Here is a 21,326-nt window from a genome sequence, read left to right as displayed (position 1 = left end):
TATAAAAGATTATTTTAATGTTGGTACAATGAAGAAATTATGAATGGTTAAGATCATAGGAATGCTAATTACTCTAATTATTATATAGCATACATAAACATATATATACATACATATATAAACATATATAAACATGTACTAGTAAATTTGTATAATATATGTGTTAATTCAAATTAAAATAAAAAATTTAAGCATATTTAAAAAAGAACATTTGAAAATGAGAAACTTTGTCTAAGTGTACCAATGCTCATTTAATTATACTATTGAAATCTGTTTTTATTATATTTCTTACCATTTTAGAGAACTCAAATGACTATAATTAATTGTAAAATTTTTAAGTTAATTGCTATTTTAAAGTTTTATGACAATATGGACGTATATTATTGACTTGTATCATTACTACCGAATAGTCTAAATGAAGTTTATTAATTTTTCATGGAACTGTTTGCCAATATTACTTAATTTGTGTATGAAATTTCATTTTAATCTTATTATACAAATCCCACACTGTTAAATATTTTCCCCTAGCTTCTTGTTACTAACATCATATGAAAGCTTCAAATAAACTGCCATTGTATTGAATGTATTTCCATGATGCCACAAGTTCAAGAATTAATTTTAGAGTAGCTCTTGCATCTTATGTTTGCAGACCCTTTTATATCACTTTCCACTGAGCTTAGCAACACATACTCACCTTAAAACCAACTAGGAAAAGTGCTATGATTTCTTCAGGACAGTGGTTAACAAGAAGCATATTGACCTATTATCTAACAGAAGTTGTGTGTTTATAACTTCAGATATTTTGATCAATACTTTACCTGAAAGAAGATGGCCAAATTTATCATATGTGTGTGTGTGTGTGTATCTGTATGTGTGTATGTGTGTCTGTGTAAGAGAGAGACAGACAGACAGACACAAAGTATATAGGTATTTGTGTGAGAGAGACAGAGAGGGACAGAGGCACAAAGAGACAGAGACTCAGAGAGATAATGTGTATATATTTTTATATGTACATACATTTTTGAGACAGGGCCTCACTATATACCTCTGGCTGGTCTACAAGACCAGACTAGGCTGGCCTCACATGCAACAGGGAGGCCTTTGCCTCCTAAGTGCTGGGATTAAAAGCATGAACCATCACACCTGACTATATTTAATGTTAGTATATTACTATAAGATTAGTACAGAAGAACTTTTCAAGATAACTATTTAAAAACAGTTTTTATTTAGAGATGGAGTGATAATGATTTTATATAGTTGAACATTTCCAGTAATTCAGAAGTTATTTCCTTAATGTGTCTGAAGTATTTGCTGTAACTAAGGCTTGTAACCTTGAAATGCCTTCATTATCATGAACAGTTAATATGCTTTTTAAAATTATGTTATTCATTCTTAATAGCTTCAGCAGACAAGCTGCCCCCCCCCCATATACTGAGAAGGCTTCAGATTAGTTATATTGTTCATTCTTCCATCACTTTTTAGTTTTCCTTGCCTGTGAACTTCTAGTAGATGCAACCTTTTCTGAACATCATTCTACTTTGTTCATAATTCCTTTTCCTTACTGCAATGTGCCTGTGTGCTTTTTGGTGGGAATCTCCTGCTCATGTTCTTTCAACTGTTTTAGAAAACTGGCAGATTGTTAGTCCCAGGATCTTTTCTTTTTCTGATGCATTGTGTTTCTTAGTTGAACCACTATTTAGCTTTAAACTATTTCTCCCTTCTTAGCAAGTGAAAGTGAAACAGGAAAAACAATATTCCTGGGGGGCTTTTCTACTTAGAGCTTCAAGTTTCAAGATACTATGACTATTTCACATAGGAGGATTTTTTTTCTTTTGGTTATTCCCTGAGCAAAACTATTATGGGTAATTTATTATTAAGATGATCCTATGCTTTAAAAAAATTGTGTGTTGAAATAAAATGTTTTGGCAGAAACAGACTTCATGTTTTTAATGAAGCATTGAGATTATAGCTCAAAGAACTGAAGCACTAATCAAGTTGGAGCTTTGAAAAGAAACATTGCTTTTAACTCTTAGTCACGTGTGTGGATGAAGAATGGTGGCTAGTAAAATGTGAATTGGCAAAATGAGATCCAGAAAGAATTTATGCAGCAGTTTTGAATGATAGCTTTAGATATAACAAACTCGCTTTCATGTTACTTAAAATTTCACCTTTGTTTAACAGAGCCTGAGGCTCAATAGAAGAAAATCAACCTTCTGTCCAACCTCATCATCCTTTAAGAATATTGCTTTTCTCTTAGGGTAATAATTAGTATTATATTTTATAGGATCTGGCAGTTTTGTTATTGCTGTATCATTTTCTTTGTTGTTATGGGAAAAAGAACACTGAAATGAACATAAACTACTGAGGATTAAGGCCATAAATCAGACTAGATAAAATTATTTATAAAGTTAAATAAGTATCTTTATATGTTAAAAAGGTAATGGGAAAATTGCCTTGTTTTTAGTCACACACTTTAAAGATATTACATTAGGGCTTTTGAGTATACCTCCTGTCTTAGGTCTCTAGCACACTCCCTTTTTCTTCTTTAATAAGCTGTCTTTATTTCTATCACTAAAATGTAAAAGTAAAGGGCTGGAGAAATGGCTTACTGGTTAAGAGCCCCAGCTGCTCTTCCAGATGACTCAGGTTTGAGTCTCAGCACCTACATGATGGCTCACACCAATTTAACTACAGTTCCAGGGAATCTCTTCTAGCCTCAGCAGGAACTAGGCATGCATACAGTACATGTGCATCCATTCATGTAAAACACACACACACACACACACACACACAGCACAAATCTTTTGAATAAAATAATTTAATTCAATTAGTTCTTTGTCCCTATGACATCATATCACAATATTTTGTAGCCATTCCTCATTTTACAAATGGACTTAGATCAAGATTTTCATTCATTTCAATTTTTTAGTTTGAAATATTTGTCATCTATTATCTTCTGAAAAATTAATTATTGTGAAGAAGAATAATAACAGGCTTGTCCACAATATACACCTATGTAATACTAGGTTGCTGAAAAGGATACTTGGAATTAACAGAAAATTACATATATATATATATATATATATATATATATATATATATAATGTATAACATATATTACATATATATGTATATATATATATGTTGAGAATATATACTATAGATAAATAAATATGTATATTAAGTACAGTATTTTTCAATTTCACCACATATAATAGGAAATGAATATTTGTCTTTTTTTGGCTTGTTTCACTTTGCATGATATTCTTCATTGGTTTCTTCATCTGTTCATCTGTTGATGTACATATATTCTGGTTCCCTACCATGGCTATTGTGAATAGTGCTTTAGAACAAATGAATGGATGAACATACATCTCTGTGGTATGTGGTGTGCTAGATTACCTGGAAGTGCTATAGCTGGGTCTTTAAAAAAACTTCCATCTTTAGTTTTTGAAGCATATTTACACTGACTTCTGGAGTGGTGGGACTAGTTATCATATATGTTCCCATCAGTAGTTTTTGAGTTCCTGTCCTCATCCCACCCCCATCGTTGCCAACATTTGTTGTCATTTATTTTCCTGTTTGCTATCCTGAGTAGAGTGAGAAAGAATCTCGAGGTAGTTTCGTTATTGAACTTGGGGTCATGTCTTGTGCCCAAAGCTAGGTCTGGCCACAGGTCTTCTTCAATGGTCAAACTAAAATGGAAAGGAGAATAAGGAGATTTAGCCACTTTGGAAAAGAGACAGAGAGATCCCTCAAGTCTCCCCACCCCCAAGTCCATGGTTGGAGCTCTAAAGTGAGATAAAAGTTTAAATAGAAGGCACATTTATGCAGTCCCAAGGCCCTCTTTTGATTCCTTGGTATCTGGGCTTCAGTCTCATCCTCTAAGGTGGTCTAACAAGTTGCAACTATGTGTGAAATCTCTTTCCTGGATTTAAATTCCCCTTCTTTTCTGGGGCTTTTGTTTTCTCCCAGCATGAGATTCCTAGAGAAATTTCCATTTGGGGGAGGGGGTGGGGGTGGGGTGCATGAGTCTGTTGTTTCAACAATCTGATAGACTGAAAGACTTTTGACTCATTAGAGTCAAAATGACTCTTTATGAGACTCATAAATGACTCTTTAGAGACTTTTGATTTCTTTTAGACCTGTAACAGTTTGATTTGCATTCCTCTGATGGCTAAACATGTTTAAGTTGTTTGATATATTTATTGATCACAGCTAAAAATGTTGAAAATTGCTTGATATGTTTATCCATCATTTGTACATCTTTAGATCATTTGTCTATAATTGGATTTGTTCTTTAGTTGTTGTATACATATTTTAGTTATCCCTTTGTTCTTACCCAAAGGTTCTATAACTTTTGTCTTCTAATGTGCCCTGTGCCTTTGCAGGGATTCTGGCTAGAAATGTGTGTTACACCTTCTGCTCCCATATTTAATTGCTTCCATCTTTCAAGTTGATTGAATTCGTCTTTGGGCCTGGTTTCATACAAACTAGAAAGCACTAAGTAGAATTTAATGTGTGGAGTGGATGATGTAGAAGAAGCTGAAGTGATGGAATTGGTAGTATAAAGGACTTACTAATAGATTTGCTCAGGAAACATTAAGTCACACAAGTGGAATTGAGCTAAGGGAGCACTGCCTCCAAAACACTCCAAAGATAAGCAGCATGCTTACTAGGCATGGTAGAGATTTACAAAATTTAGGGTGCTGGGATGTAAATGTTTACTCATCAGAATTACTGGGCCTTGATGGGCCATTAGGCTTTGATTCTCATAACAAAAGAGAAAGCACTGATTTGAAACTAGCCACTAGAAAGACATACCTCTAAGGAGCAGCTGGGGCAGGCAGGCAGTTAGGGTTAAACCATCATTAAGTAAGTCCAGGTCTGCCATTAATCCTTTGTTCTCTTACCAGAAAAATACAATTCTGCCTGGTGGGTAAGATGATTCCGCAGTAATGATTAGTTGAAAAAGAACAACTCTGGAATACTTAAATTAATTCCGGCACTATTCAAATTCTTTGTTGTGTATATCTGCCTAAGTGGCCCGACTTAAAGTGTCCTGTCCCTATGTAAATTGTTCAAGGGCAACCTGGGGTTGGAACCCAAAAGGTGATTTAAGAATGACAGCAGTGATGCATTTATAAAAAGATAGAAGAAATATGTTTATGGATGTGTGGTAAGGTATGGGGGAAAGAGGTGCCTCCACAGGCCCATGCTGAGGCATCCCTTCCCCCTGAGGGACCAGCCACACTACAGTATAGTATACAATAGTTTATTTAGGACATGGGGAGGGGAGTTAAGAGGGTAATAGAAGCAGAGAAAGGCAGAGGGGAAAGGAGAGGTAGGAGGAGGGGGAGAGAAAGAGAAGTAGAGGCTGGCCATGAGCACATGGAGAGGAGAGGAAGGGAATGGGGAGAGAGCTGGAGCAAGAAGGCAAGAGCAAGGGCAAGAGAGGGCAAGAGAGAGAAGAGGGGACAACAGCCAATTTTATAGAGAGTCAGGCACACCTGGCTGTTGCTAGGTAACTGTGGGGAGGAGCATACTTGGCTGTTGCCTGGTAACTGTGGGGTGGAGCTTAGACCAAATGCTAACAAGCAGCATATATAAAATGCATAAGCCTAAGGTGTTTATAATCCTTGAAACCTTTTGAGTGTTTACTCTTATTTGGACATTAACCACAGTCAACCAGGAGCTTTCTTTAGTAAAGAGCTTTACTACATCTCTAAGTGTGTGGAGTGATTTCTCACTGAGAAGGTGTATTATTTCTATAATGTGGCTAAGGGATAGTTGAAATTTTCAGATTTTTATTTTTAGTCTCTACTTTTTCCGTTGAAAGTATAAAAGCAGGCATTAGTTTGTTTAATCTGTACCAGGATCTCTTTGTATATAACACTACTGCTTTGACAAATAATACCATAGATTTCTAATCAAGTGTACCACTGAATCATTAAATTACATTAACAAAGGTGTTTGGGTGCAGCTAAAATTCATTTGAATCTGCAGCAGCAACAGGACTAGCATGTTAATGAGAACACAGGTAGCAAAATTATAGTGTGTGAACTGTTTTTAGGATGGCTTGAAGGTGTGAATTAAGAAAATAATATAATAATATATGCCAAGCAAATAAAAGTAAAAATTTGAAGAACAATTTTAGAAAGGCCTAGATGTGAGTGAAGAATTTTCTCTTGCTTTGTTGTTCAGTCTTTTTAAAATGTAGAAGATTTATATGATCTAGAGGAAGCCAGAATGTGTGCCGCCCTTTTAAATAAAATAATACTGCCTGGACTCACTTTTGTTATAAATCTGTTCTCATGTGTAATTACTTGAGAATTCTGGCCAGTCTTTCAGATGAAATTTGATAAATTGGGATGAAATTAGAATTATTTCTACTGTAAGATTTCTTAAAATAACCTTTAAGTATCATTGAAAGTATAAGATTTTCTATCCTATATAAATTATACTACAAGATATTGCCTGTATCCATTTCTAAACTACTACCTGATGTAAACATCTAGAGATCATCTACCTGAGACATTATTAAGAATTGGGAATGAGAAGTGGATCAGAGTGAACAAGAATAAAGTAGTCCTGAACTGTGTTAAAATTATTTTCTGTTTGCCATCAGCTTTAGTCTGTTTATATGGTCAACTGTTCTTTGAGACTTGAACTTTCATCCTTATAGTCTACAAATATTTGATGAAAATTAATTTCCCAATGCAGACTTCCCCTGTGTCTCATTTATAATTAATGAGGTTCTGGTAATTTTCTGTCCTAACAGGTATTACATTTTGTTATTGGTCTTGAATATTTGTAATACTGATTTAAGTAGGTCTTAACTTTGCTTGTATCCCCACACTGTAGTGCCTGTTGTATAGAGGCTATAGAAAATAGTTAGTCCTTTTATAAAGAAGATGACAATTCAGAAGGTTATCAAAAACTCTCTAGTGTTATTTTAATGGTAGGAGTTATTTGTATTGAGTAGGTGTTCTATCCAAGTCTTTTCCAGTTCTTTGCATCTGTGTATATGGGTTACTGATGTCTAGAAGGTATTCTCCAAATGCCCCCACATAAAAGATAGGTTTTTTTTCCTCCTGTCATATTAGTAATGCTTACTGACTGGATATTATTGAAGACAGGGGCAGGGTGTTAGAAGAGAATAAAATGTCCTAATCCTGTTTCTTTATTATCATCATCATTATAATCATCATCAGTTTTTGAGACAAGGTCTCACTCCACCCCAGGCTGGCCTCAAACTTATGGCAATCCTACTCCTAGTCCACAAGTATGCATGTAGTAGGATTATAGTTGCACACCAGGATGCCAGGCTCTGTTAACCATTTAGGTAGATTGTTTTTTAAATCTTGACTATTGGGCTATTTTATTTCTATTTAGATATTTTCATTTCATCATTGTTCAGGAGATAGGGATCTCAGTTTGTAGCCCAGGCTGGCCATAAGCTTGTGAGCAACCTACTTCTGCTTCTTGGATGCTAGAACCATAGGCATATACTATCACACCCACCACATGCAATAAATTTAGATTTAATTTGTAACTAACTGATTTGTAACAGCTGGTGGTCCCTTTTTAACATCTTAACTGCCCATTCTTTGTTGATTTTGTTAGTAGTCATATCAATAATGACAAAAATGGTCATCTTTTAGAATTTTGTGCGGTCATAAATACTTGCTTATCCCTACTAGTAAATTTTTTCAAAAGCATAAATTACCTTCCCTTTTTATACTTCCTTTGGAAAGCAAATTCATCACCCTAAACAATAATGCCTCCCACCTAGTACCATCTGAGTAATCAAATATGAACTATAACTCTTTTCAGTGCAACTGAAAGTTTTTTGGCACATCAATATTCTGCTTCTAAAATAGGATTAAAATACATTTAATATTAGAAATCAAAGGTATTGGTACTTTATTAAACTGTTTACTTCTAGAGAACCAGAATTTATTTTTCTTATTTTGTGCTAGTTTATTTTAGGTGTTTTAAAAATGTAACTACCAAATAAAGTAGGCAATGAGACATTTTGATGATTTTTTAGAAGAAGCAAGTCAGTTTTCTTAGGGGAAACATTGCCAGTGGTTCTCTACCCCCTGCTGAGCCCTCCAGGCTCAAATGGATAGCTCAAAACTCATGCTCACACAAAAGCCCCTGGTAAAACCAGGACCTTTGTTAAACTCCATGAACAACAAAAAGATTTGTAGAGAGAAAATAGGAGCGGACAGGGATTACAAGGAGATAAAAGAGGTTGGAGTGAGAGTTAGTTCTCAATGTGAATTGTGTACATGTATGAAACTTGAATACCAACAGGTGTTAATTAATTAAAATCAAGTCATTAAAATGAAATAGAACAAATAATAGAAAAAAATGAGAATTCTTTTTGAGAAATGTATCTATGAAAGCAGTTGTCGGCTAGTCTTATAGTTTTTACTGTTATAATATCTGAGTTGTTATTTGATGCAAAGGAGCAATGCTTTTAGCTTTTGTTTTCAGTACTGGGGGTGGAACTAATGGCTTTCCCCATGCCAGGCAGACACCCTACCAGTGAGCTACATCTCTAGCCCCTCATTTCATCTTTGAAGTGAAACATCAATTAGAAAGATTAACCATATAACACATGCCTTAGTATTACAGTTATGAGGCTAACAATGCATTGATGAATTTTATGTTACACATTGTTAATGCACTGTGACAAAGTTAAGAAACACCTACATTTGAGCCTTTTTCCTGTCTTTGTGTTGTATAAACACATGGAAGTAATTGTCTGGTAGACTTGTTTTATGGTTTTTTTTCTTGTATTATGTTTGCTGATTTTATTTTCCTGCTTTTCATTTTGACCTATCAGTTATTAGAACATTGCAAAGTGATCCTGGCCAGGAAGGAAGGGCCACTTGTATCACTTCTCCATTTTGTTTGCTTTCCACTTTAAAGCATATTTAAGTTTGTGCCGGGAACATTATTCTGGGCTCATTTGGATTCTAGCTAGTATTAGAGTGTGTTAGTACTGACAGAATAAATAAGGAAAGTTCCACTGCCAAGACACGAACAATAGATCTCCCCAACTCATCCTGCATGAATTTTAATATAGATACACCATCCTTCCTGCCCTCAACACATTCTCTAACTTACATTTCTAGATAAATACATGTAAAATAACTTTGTACAAGAAGCAACTGAGCTATTAAGTCATTTCTTGTGAACATCGACTTTGAAAAGAATCCATATATATGAGGGATTGTAACAAAGAACACCTCTATAGAAAATGGAAGTCAAAGAATTAGATAATAGACTTTTTTTCTGTTTTGTGGCCTGCTAATTGTATGTGCTATTTTGAACAACCAAGAGAAAGAAGTTGACTTGACTGTAATTGAATAACATACAATTTTTCCAAATTTTCACCTAGCAATAATTTCATTAATATTTAGGAGGTAAATAAATTTTGAGGAAGAAAAACTTATTTTGGACATAGTCAATTGAAATGCTGTGTCTTAGGTTAAGAGCGTTTTGTTTGTTTAGCTATCACTTTGCTGAACCAGATGAAGGTTGTTTGCATCTTTACATCTTTATGCACTTAAATAAGAATTTTATTTGCCTTTATATGGATTTTACAAAGTGTTATCCTTCTAAAATAAGAATTTTTGTGATCAAAATGTAGATGTCCAGAATTTTGTTTTAATGTTTGAATTTTTTTATTGGATTCCTAGGTCACTCTGGATAATTGTGTTGAAGTTGGACGGATTGCCAACACCTACCATCTGACAGAAGTGGATAAATACGTCAACAGCTTCGTCTTAAAGAATTTCGCTGCATTGCTGAGCACTGGGGAGTTCCTGAAGCTTCCCTTTGAGCGTCTTGCCTTTGTGCTTTCCAGCAACAGCCTTAAGCGCTGCACCGAACTTGACCTCTTCAAAGCTACCTGTCGCTGGCTTCGCCTGGAAGAACCTAGAATGGACGTTGCTGCAAAACTAATGAAGAATATACGATTCCCGCTGATGACACCCCAAGAGCTCATTAATTATGTGCAAACGGTGGATTTCATGAGAACTGACAATACTTGTGTCAATTTGCTTCTGGAAGCCAGCAATTACCAAATGATGCCGTTTATGCAGCCGGTTATGCAGTCAGACAGGACTGCCATTCGGTCTGACACCACTCATTTGGTTACACTCGGAGGAGTCCTGAGACAGCAGCTTGTCGTCAGTAAAGAATTGCGCATGTATGATGAAAAGACCCATGAGTGGAAATCTCTAGCCCCCATGGATGCCCCAAGATACCAGCATGGCATTGCTGTCATCGGAAATTTTCTCTACGTCGTTGGTGGGCAGAGTAATTATGACACAAAAGGAAAAACGGCCGTCGATACAGTGTTTAGATTTGATCCTCGATACAACAAATGGATCCAAGTTGCATCCTTAAATGAAAAGCGCACCTTCTTCCACCTAAGTGCCCTCAAAGGATTTCTGTATGCAGTCGGTGGGCGAAATGCAGCTGGAGAACTACGTAAGTCTCTCTACTTATATTACATACAGAATATTTTTCTTTTTTCTTTTTCTTTCTTTTTTTTTTTTTTTTTTTTTTTTTTTTGGTTTTTTGAGACAGGGTTTCTCTGTATAGCCCTGGCTGTCCTGGAACTCACTCTGTAGACCAGGCTGGCCTCAAACTCAGAAATCCACCTGCCTCTGCCTCCCAAGTGCTGGGATTAAAGGTGTGCGCCACCACCGCCCAACCAGAATATTTTTCTTTATCCAGAAATTTGTTGTAGGTAACAAAATAAACAGTTCTAAAATTTTAGAGACAAAAATATGTCTAGGGTTTCATTTGTAAACTATTTTTTTCTAAGAAAATATCAAAGATCATCTGTATGTTTTATTTCTGCATAAAATATTAGCCAAGGTCCAAACTATAACTTAATGCATAGTTTGCTGAATTTGAACAACTATATAGCATGTATAGATATAGTTTTCATATTGAAAGATCAGTTTGGAATATATATTCAAGTAGTTTTTATTCTAATAGAGTCTTGATAGAAGTTCAGCATCATTCTTCATTCTCCACTATTAAAAGCCCACAAGCTATACTACTTAATAGGTTAAGATCCTTCTTTACAGAGGACTGGCTCTTCTTATTTCCTCATTTCCAGAATTGATACCTAATAGTGACCACTCAGTAAGATAATGTTCTTCTTGGAGTAAATGTATACAGTTCATCCAGTATTAGGCACAGTTTATTAACTATAATAATTAAGATATCTGACTTAGTTTTTAAAATTACTTTTACTGAAACAACAGACAGGTGTCACCATTGTATATTTCTTTTGTCTTCGTAATTAAACATTGGTCATTAGTATATTTAAATAGAAATATTTTGACTATATAACTCAATCCCATAAGGTCCATTTTAGATTAAATGCGAATAATATATTTTATTATAATGAATGCTAGGGATACTTCATTTTATACCTGAAACTAACTATTGTTGTTTTGTCTCTTTAAATTACCAACAATACATTCTTTTATTTGGAAAGTGTCTAGAAAGAATCATTGTTGGTTTGAAGTTGTTTGGTTGATTTTTATCTGTCAGTTGCTGTTGTTGTTGCCATCCTAGTGTGAGATATCAAACTCAGAGCATTATATGTGGTAGACAAGCACCATACTACTGTGAAGTAGTCTCCACTCACTAGCCTTAATTTAGCTCTTTGGTTCTACATAGAGTCCTTGAGGTGGCCAGTATCTCAAACTCTTTATCATCTGTCATGGCTTTAAATAAATTTTGAATCTTTCTCTCCTACTATTATAAGAAACTAGAGACTTTAGTGGTTTTTTTTTTTTTTTTAGATCAAGCTATTTATTGGAGAAAAGAGCTACTTCCATATTTTTTTACCTTCCTTTGTATAGAATACTTTCTTGATAGTAGCATAGCCTTAATGTTACTCATATTTTCTAACTGATTTCTCCACTTGAAGTTATAAAACGTTTTTCTGAGACCAAGTTTTATAGATCTGGGGGGCCTAAATGGCATTATCATTAACTACATAGGTTTTCCTATTTCTTTCATTAGTCAGATTTCTAAAAGCATAAGCTACTCATGCTTTTAACATAGACTTGACATTCTAGGTCTTCTTAGTTTAGCTACACATATTATCTTCATGTTATTGTACTATTTTAAGTGTATGACATCTGAAAATGCCTAGAAAGTACAAGTGATGATTTTGTGGTTTATTGAAAATGTAACTACCATAAAGATACCCTGCAAGAATTGACAGAATTCTAGGTAGCTGTTGGTAGTCATTTTGAAACATATATTTGTACATGGGATGGGTCTCTTTTTTAGAGTTGTGAAGGAATATGCAGCCACTTATTTTTAATCATCCTGTCCCTAATATTAATTAGGAATATTATTTTCAGGGGATTATACTCTTTAAGCCAAGGAAAATCATGATGTAAAACTAAGAAGCTGGAGTCTTCTTTTTTTTCTCATGTACCCCTGTGTTCTCTATTTTTCCTGTGTTGTGTCTAGATAGGAACAAAAAATAAAGTGCATTAGGCAAATAGCATAGTAATAGGCTACCTTGAACATGATCTGTACCCCTAATTAAGAGAAAGTCACATATTATATATGTACACACACACACACGACTTGTAACTATCCTTGGTTTCTCTTCTTAGTGAACACAGTGAATTCTTCTGAATCTTATCCATTAATAAGTGATTTCTTTATATAAATCCAAACAGAACTTAATGTTGGTTGCACTTTCTAGTTTTGATGCCCACACTGTTTTTTCAGAAGAGCAAAAAGAGGTCTAAAGAAGGTCTTACATTACATATATATATATATATATATATATATATATATATGAATGAGAGACTGTATGGGGTTACTGTTTGGTTTTTTTTAATTACCCATAAGGGGAATTTCAGACTTTCTGTCATCTCTTCTTGTAAAGAAGCATCCTCTTTTTTCTTTTCTTTTCTTTTTCTTTTTTTTTTTTTCCGGAGTTGAGGACCTAACCTAGGACCTTGTGCTTGCTAGTCAAGCATTCTACCACTGAGCTAAAGCCCCAACCCCAGAGCATCCTCTTTTTAACTCATTAGATTTCCACGATCACATGCCTATTGAGATAGAGAAGGTGATGGAGAGAGCATGGCAAGAAACAGGGATTGATGGGGAAAGTCTCTTAATAATTTAACAGGTTCATTGATTGGTTCCAGTACATCATGTAATCTTTATATACACAATATCCATTGCCCATATGTAATTATAAAAGGAAAACAGTGACGACCTTTGTAAGACATGATACATTAATTTAATATACTAGATCATTTCAAATTCTCCCATGGAGTATATGAGGGCTCTTAAGGGGAAAAAAAATCTAAGACTGTAGCACATAAAAAAAAAAAAAGCCTATGTGTATACCTGCATGTCTGACTCATCTCTGGAATGTAATTCCTTGTGCATTCTGTTCTCCCTGATACTGGTTGCAACAGGAAAATAGGATATGTGTATAGGAGCTGCCACTTAAGTGAAAAGGAATTTTTTTTTTTAAATTTCTGGCATTTTACAGAAATGTCTTTCGGTTCTTTTTCTCAACCTTTTAAAAATGTAGTATCATTATGAAATCAGCCTTCCATTGTGGTTTTCTATTTTTAAGAAGACTATAATGGCTCAGAGCCTTTCTCTGTAATTACATATTAAACAAACAAGTTTTCAAATGATGGAATAACAGAAAAAAATGATAAAATTTCAAATAAATAGACAGCAAAATTGCTAAAATGTATTAAACGAGCCCCCATACCCTTTAATGGATTTGGAGTTTTGTTGATTAGTAAACGGATTTTAGATCTAGAGTAAGTTCCACATTATCTCTCTTTTTTAAAGATTTATTTTATGTATGCGAGTACACTGTAGCTGTCTTCAGACACACCAGATGAGGGCATTGGATCCCATTACAGATGGTTGTAAGCCACCATGTGGTTGCTGAAAATTGAACTCAGGACCTTTGAAAGAGCAGCCATCTTAACTGCTAAGCCATCTCTCCTGCCCCAATCACGTTCTCTCTTAAGACTTACTCCAGACCTTGGTAAAAATCATCTGAGAAAACGAGGATCCCTAAGACAGATGAAATAAGAATCCTAATTACAGTTATGAAATGTAAGGGTCTCTAAGTTCTACACCAGAGCCTTAGAGCACTGAATTTGAGTCTCTAGTTTAGTAGTCAGGGAACTTCTGTAAAGTCTCAGAAATTTTAGTCATAGCTTTTGTGGTATTAATTCCCTGTTACAGCTAATGAGCCCCACTCTTATAGAAAAAAAGCAATTGTAGACAGTCCATAAACAAATACTTGGATCTTAGTTTCAATAAAACTTTATTTATGACCACTGAAATTGCAATTTCATATAATTTTTATGTTGCAGAATAGTCCTTTGGTTGATTTTTCCAGCCTTTAAAAGAATGCTATGCCATTCACCTTGCTACAATTGTGGGGCATAAGAAATGGGCATGGATTTGGGAGACTGAATTTGTCAGGGACTGAAGTTTCCTGACACCTTCCCCGCATTTTCCCTGGTGCTTACGATTGTAGCCATCACTTGAGGGTTCAAACTCCTTGCCTTGTGTTGTCTTTGCTCTTCCTCCCCTGCTTGTCAGACTTATTGATAGCAATATGTATCTGATTATTGCACAAATGTGAAAGACAGAGAAAAGGTACACATCAGATTTTGAATCAGCTGCATTTTATTTTCATACTGAATGCTATTGATTTCTCTAATAAAAACAGTTGGACACTGGAACTTTAAAGGTTGACAATAAAGCTAAGGGAACTGAAAAATGTAAAGGTGATTGATGGAAGAGGGAATGTTCAGGGTTGATGAGCTATCATACAGTTAGTGAGATGAATTTCCATCTTGCACTGAGAGGTTTTTGCATGAGAAACTATGGATGGATCTTAAAACCCCTATTAGAAAAAAATGCAATTAATGTACTGACACAGGAAGAGCATTATCTTTTCATACAGGGGAATGTTAACAACCACCGTGATTAGCAATTCAATCACTAACTCCACCATAAAAAGAATAAGAGGAAAATAATGGAAACTGCGTCTAGACAGGCGGATTAGATATAGAAAAGGACAGTTATAATGGAGAAATTTCAAAGTTCAAGGAAAAAATGTTTCAATAAGATAAGCATATAGCTAGTCTGGTCTTTTTTTGGCTTGAACTAGATGAAGAAAATGATAGGATGTGAGATTTGATTGCTTTCTCATAGAAAGTTTGTCTATTTATTACTTTTTAAATATCACATGGGCACTCAGTACATTAAGTCCCTTTGTGTATGAGACAGAAACGGGGGAGAAAGAATAGTGTACAATATACATTTTGCATGTCAGGTGACAGTCATGCTAAAAGCAACTAGAAAGGACTATTTTAAAAGGCATTGCAAAATAAAAAGCAATATGTACTTGAAGTTACAGATATACTAATTATACTGATTTTGCCATCACATATGTATACACACATTAGAACATCATAATGTATGCTATAAATACATCATTATAGTGTGCCCATCAAAAACTTGAGACTCCAGAGCATCATATAGGATATCAAGAGAATAGATCAGAATGAGAATAGTAAAAGATTTTGAAATAAAAAATAAACATGAAGTAAGTGAAAAAAGAAAGGACTAGAGTGTGTGAATTGCTAATGTATAGGCATGATGGGAGGAGCAAGAATACTTGGCATAAGTGAACTAATGGAATAAATGAAATTATTGTATAGAACACAAACAAAATGGTTCCTCTATCCTGGTATTTCCCTGTGGTTATTAAGTAGAGAATGTGCCATAGTGAAACGTATAGGAAATAAATCAGCCAATGATTATACCCTCAGACTCAGCTGTACAATAGGTTTTACAGATAGCAATGTTTGTTCCTGTACACTATGTCAAAAATAGATATTTAGAATTGATGTGTTATTCCTTCATTGTGATATTTTTCTTTTTCTGTATTTTTAGAGCAAAATAAATTTAAGAAATGTCAAATTAAAAAGTGATAAATAGATGGTAAAAAAATCCTTAGTGATTTTTATAGTTGTATGTTTTAGAAATTTATGTAATCTAGCCTAATATAATATCTCTTAATGTTTCATTTTAACAGTCTCAAAAATTATAAGAGCCCCTCTGAGGACTTTTATATTATATACTTTCAGAGATTAATATAGTATTATTATTATTCTACTAAAATAAAATAAAATTTGAGATTAAAATACCATTGTATTTCTTTTTTTTTTTTTAACAGCTACTGTGGAATGTTACAATCCAAGAACAAATGAATGGACCTATGTTGCCAAAATGAATGAGCCTCACTATGGCCATGCTGGAACTGTGTATGGAGGAGTGATGTACATTTCAGGTAGATAACTACCCTGTGAACATATCATAATAATGTTTATTCTTTTTTAATTAATTTATTTATACACTTTACATCCTGATCACTGTCCTCCACTTCTGGTCCCTCCTTGCCCATCCCCTCCCCTTTTCCTCTGAGAGAGTGGAGGCCACTCCTGGGTATCTCCCACCCTCACACATCAAGTCCCTTCAGAGCTAGGTGCTTCTCCCACTGAATATGATCTTTCCATATAGTGCCAGTAATACTAAGAATTTCTTGGAAAAAGTAGTAAAAATATATTTATGTTTTAGGATGACTTTTATGTATATATTTATGTGCGAATGCTTTGAGTATTCTATAAGTTTATATATAGCACCAAACCAATTAAGCTATAAATGTATATAATATATAAGAAATTGGAAAGTATTTATCTCCAGTTTATTTTTTTTAAAGTAATTCCGAGTACTACTCTGTATTCTAGTGAAAACCATTCACATGCAGTAATCATTTGCTTGACTTAAAATTAGGAAATAAAATATACATAATAATCTCTTTAAGTAATATATATATATATATATATATATATATATATAATTTCTTTAGTATTACAATGGGGATTCTACTGTGGCACCATTATATGTAGATATTTTATATGAAAATTCCAAAATTGCTCAAGTTTATTCAGTATTCAAATAACAACTTTCACTTTCAAACAGTTTGTACTTGTGTTTCCCTTCAGAAATTCATGAATTCAGAAATATGTTTTAACATAGTGATTACCTTTGATATTGACATTTAATTTTTAAGGCAACTTTGTTCACCCCACACACTTTGTCCTTCCCCTCTCTCTCCCTCTCCCTCTCCCCCTCCCTGCCCATCCCCTTCCCTCCCTCTCCCCCTCCCCCTTTCCTTTCCCCTTCCCCTTCTCTCCCTCCTCCCTTTTCCCCTCTTCCTCCCTCCCTCTCTCTCTCCCTTTTCCTCTCCTTCTCTGCCTCTCCTTCTCTCTCCTTCCCTAGTCTGCCTCTGAGAGCCTTCTCCCTCTCAATGCCAGGCAAATAGTTCTGTTATTAGAAAGAAAAGTTGTTAAGGGGCTGCTGAGTCACAGAGCATTGTCTCATGATGTCTATAGTCAAGAAGGATCTATGAATGGCTGTGTGGCATGTGGTTGGCAGGCTTCCAGGGTTCAATTCATGAGGGCATCTTACATTGACAGAGCCATAAAGGAAATCATATTGTATCGCCTACCTGTTTCATGTGTGTGAGTGCTCTACTATTGTAACAAGAGTTCCCAGTTCTCCAGAGTAAAACTGACACTTGAATAGTTTTAGTGACACTTTGGCATAACTGGTATATGCTGCAAAAATAATCTTCTACATTGATGTTAGGCTAAGAACTGAACCAATGTTATAACCAACAATGCTTTACTTTCTGGTAGGCATTTAAAGATTAGAAAAATATGCTTCACTGGGCAGTGGTGGCACACGCCTTTAATCCCAGCACTTGGGAGGCAGAGGCAGGCGGATTTCTGAGTTCGAGGCCAGCCTGGTCTACAGAGTGAGTTCCAGTACAGCCGGGGCTACACAGAGAAACCCTGTCTCGAAAAACAAAACAAAACAAAACAAAACAAAACAAAACAAAACACAAAAAGAAAAAAGAAAAAGAAAAAAGAAAAATATGCTTCGTTAATTTCAGTCTGGCTACTTGACAAATCTATGATACAGCTAAAGATTAGCCTTAGGTTGTCCCTTGTCTGCTGAAGATAGAGTCTGGTACTTTCATTACATAGGTTGGATTATTTGTGTTCTATCTCTATTCAGATTTTGTAGGTAATTTGACCTAATTTGGCCCAATACACCAACAACCAACTGATACAAATATAAAATTCTTATGTTCAAATTCCAAATCTTAGTTTATATTCAAAACTCTAATCCGTTAACTGGAATGGGTAGTTTGATGGAAAAGAAACTAATGGGTACCTGCAATTTAAGGTGTCCTAGCCCTAGTATTCAGCACCCATAGCCTACTCACTAAAATGTCACAACATACTGATTCTTTGTAGTTCGAATTTACTGTGCAGTTAACTCTAATAGTGTCCAAACTATATTTCCACCCACTGAAGCTCCTTAAGTATGATGGCTCTTCATTTGAGAAGGTTACTGTACTAATATAACCTTTTCACTTGTTTTAAATAGTTAAACATGAGATTTTTCTTTTCTTTGTTTTTGTTGTTGTTCAAGAATATGGAGTGATAACATGTGTATATTTATAATCTATAATATGCCCTAAAGTGTAGGAAAATCTGATTATTTATGGGAGAACCTCACTTTTTACATTCTTTAGGATTTTTTTTTTCTCATGCCCATTATTTTCATTTTTTAGGAGGAATTACCCATGACACTTTCCAAAAGGAACTCATGTGCTTTGACCCTGATACTGACAAATGGATACAGAAGGCACCAATGACCACTGTCCGAGGCCTACACTGCATGTGTACAGTAGGGGACAGGCTCTATGTCATTGGTGGCAACCATTTCCGAGGAACCAGTGATTACGATGATGTCCTGAGCTGTGAATACTACTCACCTATCCTTGACCAGTGGACCCCAATTGCTTCCATGTTAAGGGGGCAGAGTGATGTTGGGGTCGCTGTCTTTGAGAATAAAATCTATGTGGTTGGTGGATATTCATGGAATAATCGCTGTATGGTAGAGATAGTGCAGAAGTATGATCCAGAGAAAAATGAATGGCATAAGGTTTTTGATCTGCCAGAGTCCCTTGGTGGTATTCGAGCTTGTACCCTTACAGTTTATCCACCTGAAGAAAACACACCATCTCCTTCTAGAGAGTCCCCTCTTTCTGGACCCTAAGATCATCCTTACAATTAAGATGCTATATTCCTATCTTTGCAATGTGTAATGATTATCTTCTTTCCCACCCCCCTTAAGTAGCATATATGTTAGAATTAGCCTCCAGTGATTGATACAGAAAAAAAAAATTGACATTGATGTTACTTGTGCTGTTTGTATGGCCTAGAATGTTTATAAAGTGGTAACAAACCATCCTTGAAATATATCCCATAGAAGCTGATGTTTAACGTGAAAACAAAAACAAAAGTATTGTCTACAAAGTGTTTCTTCAGTACTTTTAAAATGCTGTGTACTGAGTGTAAGGTATTCATCATCTTACATTATAAGCCAAGTTGAAAGTGGATTATCGTAAACGTGCAACTGTGCTCACTAGGCTTCAAAGTCAAGTTTTCCTTTCATCTTTAACTGTAAGATGTCAAAGGGAGGCAGCCTGCTCCAACAGGAAATAATACACAAAAGGTTGCCAACTCGCATGAGCTACCTCCCTCTTTTCATAAAGTATTTTTGACACATCTGTCAACCCACCTGACTGTGTGGGTGCATTGAGAACACACCAAGTTTCTAAGACACACAGGAGAAATAACTGAAATTCACCAACACTAGTTTAGGGGGGAAAGCATGAACCCTCTGCTTATAAGAATTGTTTTGGGGTTTTTTAAGTGTGTATAGATAAACACGCACATACTTATATCAAAACACAAATTTTTAAAAATTGAGTATCAGGTCAAATAAATGTGAAATTAAAAAAATTCTTTTAAAAAGCAGCCTCCATGAAAAACGGGGATTCAGTATGCACACATTAAAGGCATATATTTCGAAGCATACTGAATTTAGGTGGATAAGGGCTAGAAATTTTGAGCAACTAAATTTATCACTTGACCAAATTTTATCGTAAAGAATTAAATTCTCTTTTTCTCCTTTGCTGTTGAGGTAACTTGCCTGTTGTGTGTATTGTGTATTCTGTAAACTCTTGGTTCATGAGGTTATTTAGCACAAAGTGTAACAGCTCCGCCTGGGAAGCTGCTTTGCTCTCTGATGTCCATGGTTTCCCTTCTTTTACTCAATAAAAACATTTAATGTCATTCTGCTCTGTGCAACTCTGTTACTCTCTGTGCGACTCCCTTATTCGCCGACTAGAAAGTTCCATTTATTCAATGTCTTTCTAGGGGCGAGACTGAGGAGGTTGAACTCATAGTATATGTGATTTTTATTCAAAGCACAAAGACTTGAGCCAACTCTCACCTCTCTGGGAAGATACTGCTTGTTGCCTTTGAGGAAATGGTTTGGGAAAGATGCTAATTGGCTCTTATGCAGCTGCAGTGCCAAGCCTGGGTAAACTATAAAAGCAGTTACATGTCCTCCTTCCTTTTCTTTTCCTGTCTCTTCCCTTCCTACTGTGACCTGCAAAGCTTGGCCCAAAAACCTATCTAAGGGTGATGAGAGTAATATAGAAATGACAGACATGTACAGAAAAGCTGGGGCCAGGTGAGGTGTTGTGAGTGACATTTCCACCTGCTGCAACCCAAGCATGTTGGGAATAGCATGGGAAAGAGGGAAACTAGTCTGGGTAGAAGGTATCTGTAGCCCAGCCATCTCAGGCTACATACATCTGAGAGGAGGGAGTTGCAGTTGCTAGTTTTTTCTCAAACTGGCCAGTTGTTCGTAAATATTTGTACTTGGGCCAGTAGAAGAAGGCTTTGCCAATTTCAAGCTTGAGCCCTATGGGGAAACACTTTGCCAGTTTCCCATGGTTCTGAGGCCTTAATCCTTTCCGTGGCTGTGTCCATGACAACAATTCATAGTCGCTCAGGATTTCGCTCACTCGGGATTCCTCTGTTCTTATACCTCCTCTCCCATCCTCTTCCTGTTTCCTTGAGAAGCTCTTTACTACTCTATTGCTCAGGTTGACCTTAATTTTCTGGGTTCAAGCCGTCTTACTGCCTCAGCAGCTAGAAGCACAGACTCATGCTACCTTACTGAGACATACTGAATTAGATTTCTGAAGAAGCTCTGTCTTGTCCACTCAGATGGAACCATGTAAAATGATTCCTTAGATGTTTACTTTAATT

General features: G+C 35.4%; 1 protein-coding gene across 6 annotated transcripts in view; it reads left to right on the top strand.

Moving 5' to 3' along the window:
• Nucleotides 1–20,339, top strand: part of Klhl13 (kelch like family member 13) — a 128,694-nt gene extending 108,355 nt beyond the window's left edge. For all 6 annotated transcript variants that reach the window (XM_034485507.2, XM_034485502.2, XM_034485503.2 and 3 more), the window contains 3 exons: nucleotides 9,717–10,512; nucleotides 16,301–16,414; nucleotides 18,770–20,339. In XM_034485507.2, coding sequence (XP_034341398.1) covers nucleotides 9,717–10,512; nucleotides 16,301–16,414; nucleotides 18,770–19,257 — 1,398 coding nt within the window. In that variant the 3' untranslated portion in view covers nucleotides 19,258–20,339. The remainder of the gene's footprint in view (nucleotides 1–9,716; nucleotides 10,513–16,300; nucleotides 16,415–18,769) is intronic.
• The last annotated feature ends 987 nt before the right edge of the window (nucleotides 20,340–21,326 follow it).

This window comes from Arvicanthis niloticus, chromosome X (assembly GCF_011762505.2).
Source record: "Arvicanthis niloticus isolate mArvNil1 chromosome X, mArvNil1.pat.X, whole genome shotgun sequence".
Lineage (NCBI taxonomy): Eukaryota > Metazoa > Chordata > Mammalia > Rodentia > Muridae > Arvicanthis > Arvicanthis niloticus.
This window is presented reverse-complemented; position numbering and strand designations above follow the sequence as displayed.